This window comes from Oncorhynchus clarkii, chromosome 4, assembly GCF_045791955.1.
Source record: "Oncorhynchus clarkii lewisi isolate Uvic-CL-2024 chromosome 4, UVic_Ocla_1.0, whole genome shotgun sequence".
NCBI lineage: Eukaryota > Metazoa > Chordata > Actinopteri > Salmoniformes > Salmonidae > Oncorhynchus > Oncorhynchus clarkii.
This window is the reverse complement of record NC_092150.1, coordinates 27,769,141-27,777,769: the sequence shown is the minus strand read 5'-3', so window position 1 is coordinate 27,777,769 and position 8,629 is coordinate 27,769,141. Positions and strand designations below refer to the sequence as shown.

Below are 8,629 nucleotides of genomic sequence, written 5' to 3'. Positions count from 1 at the left end.
TAAACACTATTTTAAAAATGGGAGGTTCTTCTCGAGTCCAGCTCCTGTGCCAAGATAGATGTGTGTAGAATACTACCTTCAGTAACAATTTGTTTTTAAAGTGTTGTTCATGACATAAGTGTTGTCAATATCTTACTGCTAATGTAAAGAAATATAGACAAATATGACTCTCAAGTTGTTGCAGTTGACATAAGCTTTTATAACATTTTGGCCACGTTTTGAATCGTGTTATGACACTTATGGACGCTCTTAAGACACTGTTACGGAGTTGTCATGAACAACACTTCAAGTGTTACCTTATTTTCATTAGACCCAGTTCAGACATGAAACTGACACTACAGACCATCAACATAAACCCATACAGTCAAGACTAGACTTCACATAGTTGTGTTTATAATGGGATTTTTATTTAAAACCACATGTAGTAGAGCTAAGTACATTAAGCAGAAACAAAAATGTTGCTAATAATTATTTTGTACAAAATGAGACAATACAAAAATACTAATAGTGAATTTTAATACAATTGTAGGTTTGTTTTCAATGCAGATTAAAAACTTACTACCACAAATCTACAATATTTGAGTTAACTAAATAAAAAAATCTGTAAATCAATGCTTTTTAAGCAGCACTTGGTAGAGAACAGAGGTTGTCGTTTCATAGTGGACAATAGTTAAACATAAGAAATAATATCTTACAGAGTTAATTTTTGTGAACTATACATTATTTATATATTTATAAAATGAAAAGGAAAGGGTTTGCCAAAAAGATAGGACGGACTAAACGTGATTAGAAAGATGTGCAACGTTTTGAAGTGGTGATGTTGAGAAGATGTCTTAGGTTCCATCCAAAATGGCACCCTATTCCCTATCTAGTGCACTTATTTTAGCCAGAAGTGCATCCTATAGGGAATAGCATGCCATTTGAGATTTGCCCTGAGTAAGCTGAAGTGTAAAATAAAATGACTGATGGGGAGCAGTTAGTTAATGACATGACTGGACTAGCACTGAACATGTTAAAGATGCATCGTAGCAGAAAATACAAATATTAAATCCACAGTTTTCTAACGTTCTCTGGACAGGGTCTCAGTCCTCCACCTCTGGCCCTCTCTGACACACACACACACACACACACACACACACACACACACACACACACACACATATAGTGGCACACATTCTTGGCACAGACAATGGTGTGTGTGAGGAGGGTTCATTCTACACACACACTACCCGGAGGGTTCATCAAAGACACACACACACACACACAAATACACAGGACACACAAACCTATACACATCACACATACACAAAAGCAGAGACACTGGCAGGCACCAACACAGTAACACACAGGACACATACATACATACCGCTAACGAGTGATTGGATGGGCCAGAGCCCCTCCCTGCCAGCGGAAAGAGCCCCTACCCCATAATGTCCCAGTTTAGCTGTCAATCAACCCTGTGTCCATGGTGACAGACCACACCCCCACATACGCAGCCAATCAAGCGGCAGCATGGCACAGCCACGCCCCCAGACAGGGTGACAGGTGGCTGAGAGATATTTACCTCCACCTCCTCTTCCTCCCCCGAATCCCCCAAACTAATACCAATCAATATCCCTAATATCCACCCCCCTCTTTCAGAAAGCATCATCCCAGGTTAGGTTACCCAGAGGGGCAGCTAGAAGAGCCTTGTCGAACTGAGAACTAGACTAGTCCAAACTTCTACTTGGTGGTAGGAGCTAGAGTAGTATGGGTCTGGTTCCTCTCCAGGTCTCTTCCTTCTCTAGTAGTAGTCAGTAGCTGGTGGACAAGTTAACTATTTACAGGTTTACTTTATCCCTCTACGTCACGTGTCACACTCATTCAACGGAGGGCAGAGTGCCTGCGGGTTTCCGCTCCTCCCTTGTACTTGATTGATGAATTAATTAATAAGTCACTAATTAATAAGAAACTCCGCTTACCTGGTTGTCTAGGTCTTAATCGAAAGGAAAGACCAAAAACCAGCAGACACTAGGCCCTCCATGGAAAGAGTTTGACACCCCTGCTCTATGTGATCATCAACAAGTGTTCTAATAGCTGCTCCATCTGGTGGCGAGTAGTGATAATTGACAGTCAACTGGATTATAGTGCTGTAAGTTATTCTGCTCTATATTGTTACTCATATACTGTATGTGTCCTTTGCTAGTAATTTTGCAGTAATATCGTTCCTATCACTAAGGAAGTTGTTATCCTATGTCAAGGCCTCAGACAGAGACTGTCTTTCTTTCCTTGCTTCATTCATTCACTCATTCATTTATTTTTTTTACACTTTTTTCCCTTTGTGTAGTTACAAAGTGTTCTGTTTCAGTGGCTCTGCACTGCTGTCTGTCACTTCTTGTCTTTTAGCTTTTGAGTCTTCTTTTTGCTCTAACTTGGGCTCAAATCAGAATAGTAGTAATAACAATAGTAGTTAAAGAATCTGGATAGTGAGAGTGGTCTCTGCAGGGCAGGTCTCAAATAACAGGCTATTTCCTAAGTAGTGCACTACTTTGGACCACAACGCGTGATAAGTAGTGCACCACTTTGGACCACAGAGCGTGATAAGTAGTGCACTACTTTGGACCACAGCGCGTGATAAGTAGTGCACTACTTTGGACCACAGTGTGTGATAAGTAGTGCACTACATAAGGAACAGAGTGTGATATGAGACACGGCGACAGTCTCTCTGGTCGCTACATTCTACTGTCCAATGGGAGGCAAACAGTGCTGTGATAGGCTCCTCGGTCATGGGAAGGGCGGGGCCTGTCTCACACCATGTTGTGGTGGTTGTTCCGCTCGATGATGTCAGCAGGGGGGAGGAGCTCCTTCTTGATGGGGGAGGGAGGGGTTGAGGCAGGCTTCACCCTCGGCTTGAACAGGTCAGATACATAGAACACCTAGAGAGTGATAGAGATAGAGAGAGAGATAGAGGGAGAGAGAGGTGGAGGGAGAGGGAGCGAGAGAGAGATAAAGTACCTACACATAATAAGCAGCATCATATAATGAGGAATTTGACCAGAGGAAATGACTGAATATGGCTCACAGTGACCACAGCCCTACATCATCATCATCATCATCATCATTAGGACTAGAACACAGTGAGCCAGGCGTTTCTCCCTTCCTCAGCCCTCTCTCCACCCTCTTCCTCCCACTCCCCCTCAGGTAGTGAGCTCACTGTGCCCTAGCGTGGGAGGCAGAGGGAGGAAGAGAAACGGAATTGCCAGTCTCTTCCTGAGGTCACCGCTCTATCCTTCTCTTTCACCCATCTCCTCCCTGAGAACTAGACTAGTCCCCTCTCCTCCCCACTCTTTCCACCATCCGCCTCACCCTTGGTCTCCCGAGAGGGAGGAAGAGATATGGAGGTCCTGATGACATCATCGGGCCAAACAGGAAACCGGGAAGACTGGGCAGGAAGTGGGCCTATGGAAAAGGCTCTTAGCAACGGGATTATCAGCCCTTAGCAACGGGATATTACAACTTAAGCCCTGAAGACCCCTTCTCTCCTTCACTACTCCTTCCTTCTCTTCCTCTTTTCCCCTTCTTTCTCTCCATTCTTCTCTTCCTCTTTTCCCCTTCTTTCTCTCCATTCTTCTCTTCCTCTTTTCCCCTACTTTCTCTCCATTCTTCTCTTCCTCTTTTCCCCTTCTTTCTCTCCATTCTTCTCTTCCTCTTTTCCCCTTCTTTCTCTCCATTCTTCTCTTCCTCTTTTCCCCTTCTTTCTCTCCATTCTTCTCTTCCTCTTTTCCCCTTCTTTCTCTCCTCCTTACTTCTTTCCTTCTCCCCCACATCCAAACAGGCTCAGCTGATGGGGACCGATATAAAGGTGAGGGGTCATATTCCAGACCGCCTGCTGTCAGAGCATGACCTTTAACAACCTTTACTAATGACCTTTGACGGAGTCATGACATCATCATAGAGAGACCCATAATAGACTCTACCAGCTCAACAACACACAAAGACACTTCACTAGAAAAAGGCCCTGTGTGTGTGTGTGTGTGTGTGTGTGTGTGTGTGTGTGTGTGTGTGTGTGTGTGTGTGTGTGTGTGTGTGTGTGTGTGTGTGTGTGTGTGTGTGTGTGTGTTTGTATGTCTGTTTGTGCCTGCGTGCATGTGTGTGTGTAGATTCGTACATACAAATGTAAATTCATATGTGGCGTGTTAGAGTTTATTTGTATTTTTACAAGGACAGTGCACATGAATCAATGTTTCAGTAAAAGGGCCGGTTACAATAACAATGCAGACAATCAATGAGCAGTGAGCCCATGCAGAGCAACATAGGACAAGCAAGACATTGCATGCAGACAGAGCAACATAGCACAAAAAGCAACAAGACAAAATCCATAAAAGCAACAAAGTGTTTCCACACCTCACAAGCTACAGACAACAGACAACATGAAAAGCGGCAATACACTACTAGGGATTATGTTCACAAGTCTGATTAGCCATGTCTTCGTGTTTTTTGTGAAAGTGTGATAGGTGCTGCAGTTATGTGTGTCTGATGGCAGTGTATTCCAGACATGGGAAGCTCTCACAGAGAAACCAGATTGACTAAAGGTGTTTTTCCTTAAGGGAACTGTACAGTCACCTCTCATGGCAGACCTTGTGGATCTGCTGCCATATGTTTGGGTTTTCAATTTAACAAAAGTACTGATTGGAGGGGGAGCCAAGCCATTTAGGATCTTGAATACAAGACATGCGTCGGTGTATTGCACAAGATTTTCCCAACTCAGGAGCTCATGCTTTCTGAGGATGTAACAGTGATGATGGCTATTGGACTTCCTATCAAGCACTTTGAGAGCCAGTTTGTAGACAGACTGAATAGGTTTTAATGTTGTACAGCAAGCTTGGGCCCAACTAGTCAAGCAGTATGTTAAGTGGGGGAGTATCATAGATTTAAAGTACAGTTTTTCTACCTCTGAAGTCAAACAATTTCGTATAAATCGGAAATTAGCTTGGTTGAATTTGGTTATCTGAATTACCCTTTTCACCTGCTTTTTAAAAGAGAAGTTGGAATCAAGTATGATGCCAAGGTACTTAAAATCAGATACCACCTGGAGCTTCTCCCCTGACACATAGACATCTGGCTCAGTAACATCAGTTGCCCTCTTTGTGAGGAACATGCAGACTATTTTTTTTACATTGAGATGCAAACACGAGTCACTGAGCCACTTCGTGACCTGGACCATTCCAGTAGTGAGTTCTTGTGCAGATTGTTGTTTGCTCTTTGCATGCACATATATCACTGTAGCATCTGTGTGTAGCAGCGCTTTGAGCAGAGTGGTGAATGGTATCATATATCTGCCCACTATAGTTAAAGATGTGGGCGGCATTCCAAAACCCTTCCTCAGACGGGATGCATTCCAAAACACTGTCCTCACAAGGACCTAGTCATCCAATCAGAGCAGGCCTTGTCCCCCTGCTGACCATCTCTGACCTCTCACCCCTGGCTGGTCGTAGCATTATCACAGCAAAGAGGCTTCCTGTGCACACACACACACACACACACACACACACACACACACACACACACACACACACACACACACACACACACACACACACCACCTTCCAGCCTATTGTGTGAGAAATGCAGACTCAGCAGCAGACACCAGGAGAGTAGGGGAATGTGTGCTCCTAAATATGGTCCTACTGGAAACATGCCAGTGGAATATTTAAAGGGGGCACACTGTCTCAGGGAGTCAGGGAGAAGTCTGGTGTGTATAGAGTGTGATAGATAGAGGATACAGTCATCCCCACTGATGGAGGCGTGTTTCGTCCCTCTATCCCTCCTTTCATCAGACCGCTCCATCACTGCGTACAGCCTGGCACGGGTCTGCATTTGCCGAGGCGAGATTGCAGTCATAATACTATTTTTGACGGCAGTCTGCTAGTCATGTTTAGAGTCCTCTGTCACACCATGTGAATCACGAAGACACTGAGTCAGACATTGTGGCATGGCAGGAAGGAAGTGAGCATGTCTAAAATGAACAAGCACAGCTCACTGTGTTTTATAGAATACAGCGCCTGATACAACCTGTGGCTTTCATCAGAACCTACCACAGCTCATAGCGTGTCTAAAGCAAACCTCTTGCTCCTACAGCTTGGTGTGTGTGTGTGTTTTTCTAAAGCTAACCCCTCGCTCAGAGACCGCATGAGATAGCAGTATGGGGAATTGTCAGATTATATATAGAGACCTTCAACATCACTAACAGAGAAGCCTCTATACACTGAGTATACTAAACATTTGGAGCACCTGCTCTTTCCAGGACATAAACCAGATGTATTTAACCCTACGAAGTCCGGAGCCTGCTGGTTTTCTGTTCGACCTGATAATTATCCCATCAGTCGGAGCCTGCTGGTTTTCTGTTCGACCTGATAATTAACCCATCAGTCGGAGCCCTGTCTAAGCCGGGGGAGGGGGTTCTGCTAAGCTATACAGAATTGTTTTAAGAAGGTCATACCAAGGATCATTTAGTTATTTGATTTTGGATTTTATATTCTACCAAAAATATATATATATTGTTATAAAAAAGTATTTTTGGCCTTACTGCTATTAGCCCATACAAACGCATTGAATAACAGATTCACTACATGGAACAACAAATAATCCCCCACAAAAAATCTAAAGGAAGTTCATTCTGAAGTGTCTCTCCTATATCTGAGAGATAAAATAAAGATCAGGAGGACATCGACCTTAGTGCATTAATTGCACACACCTGGTCAAAATCAGTCCCTGATTAGAGGGGAGCAATGAAAAAATGCAATGGAACTGGCTTCGAGTTGAATTTGAAGGACATGCAGTAGACTGACCAGGTGAAACCTATGATCCCTTATTGATGTCACTTCTTAAATACACTTCAATCAGTATAGATGAAGGGGAGGAGACAGGTTAAAGAAGGATTTTTAAGCCTTGAGACAATTGAGACATGGATTGTGTGTCATTCAGAGGGTGAATGGGCAAGACAAAATATTTAAGTGCCTTTGAACGAGATATGGTAGTAGGTGCCAGGTGCACCAGTTTGAGTGTGTCAAGAACTGCAACGTTGCTGTGTTTCACACTCAATGGTTTCCCGTGTGAATCAAGAATGGTCCACCAACCAAAGGACATCAAGACAACTTGACACAACTGTGGGAAGCACTGGAGTCAACATGGGCCAACTGTCATGCCCTGACCATAGAGCGCTGTTTATTCTCTATGTTGGTTGGGTTGGGGTGTGATTTAGGGTGGGTTATCTAAGGGAATTGTGTTTCTATGGTGGCCTGATATGGTTCCCAATCAGACAGCTGTTTATCGTTGTCTCTGATTGGGGATCATATTTAGGTAGCCATTTTCCCATTGTGCTTTGTGGGATCTTGTCTAGATATAGTTGCCAGTGAGCATTATTATTAGCGGTTAGTTTTTTTTCTTTTTACCACGCTGCATCTTGGTCTGCTCCTTATGACGAATGTGACACCAACATCCTTGTGGAATGCTTTCGTCACATGTTCCAGACGAATTGCGGCTGTTCTGAAGGTGTTCCTAATGTTTTGTAGACTGACATGTCTGTGTGCTTCTATAGAAGTTCTTCAGACATCAGAAAAGGCCAGTGGGTGAGAGTGGTATGAACACGCAGGTACCTTCATCTCTCCACTGTAGCTTATTGAGAGGGTTAAATACCTCTAAATTGCTAGAATCACCCATATCTCCACCTCCCTCCCTCCCCCTCTCTTAACAGCCCCTCTAAAGTGATCCCAGATGTTTCTGTGTTTCAACTCTGATTGGAGAAGGCAGCAGCGTCGTTAAACTAGCTAAGCCGATAGCCGCGACCTGCAGCAGTGTGTGTATGTGTGTGCAGGTCTCTTGGCTGTTGCGCTGAAGAATAGCTGAGCTCTCTATGAAATACACATGTACACAGAGCTAAGAACTCCTCCCTCTCTTCTCCTTCTGCCTTTCTCTCCTCTTCCCTATCGCTCCTCCCTCTGTCCTCTCATTCGTACAGTCTTACAAAAAAGGGTTCCAAAAGGATTCTGTGGCTGTCCCTATAGAAGAACCCTTTCTGGTTCTAGGTAGAACACTTTTGGGATCCATGTAGAACCCTCTGTGGAAAGGGTTCTACTTGGAAGCAAAAGGGGTTCTTCAAAGGGTTCTATGAGGACAGTCGAATAACCCATTATCTGAACTCATTTCAGTATATGTTGATGTTTCTCTTATTAATATTTATATTGTTCCAGATGATTGACAGGGCAATAAGAACAGCTTACACAGTTTAGATTGGACCAGAACCTCTCCCACAACCTCTCCTACCTAGTGGAGTTTTGGGCAGGGAAGGGAAGGTTCTCTAAGTTCAGCCTGGTAGAAACGTTCTAAAAAAGAAAAGGGGTGCTGTCAGTACCCCAGCCCAGCCCTGGCAATATGTGTGTAAAGGTTGCCAGAGTGGTGTGTGTGGCAGTGCCAGAGATATGTCAGTAGCTGAGTCTAGGCGCCACCATGGCCTCTCCCACTTTATGAATCTAACCATTTCCATTCCTGAACTGAATGGGGGCAAGGCAGGAGTGTGTGTGTGTCATGCTGAGGTGATAAAACCAGAGCAGCCAAATAAAAAACAAACAAATAATTAACAACCTCATTTTTG

The 8,629-nt window shown here is 43.9% G+C and overlaps 1 protein-coding gene across 2 annotated transcripts in view; it reads right to left on the bottom strand.

Annotated features, from left to right (window-relative positions):
• Positions 1 to 385: 385 nt before the first annotated feature.
• The window catches only part of LOC139406677 (phospholipid phosphatase 3), a 40,715-nt gene continuing 32,471 nt past the window's right edge, over positions 386 to 8,629 (bottom strand). For both annotated transcript variants that reach the window (XM_071149550.1, XM_071149551.1), the window contains exon 7: positions 386 to 2,915. In XM_071149550.1, coding sequence (XP_071005651.1) covers positions 2,787 to 2,915 — 129 coding nt within the window. In that variant the 3' untranslated portion in view covers positions 386 to 2,786. The remainder of the gene's footprint in view (positions 2,916 to 8,629) is intronic.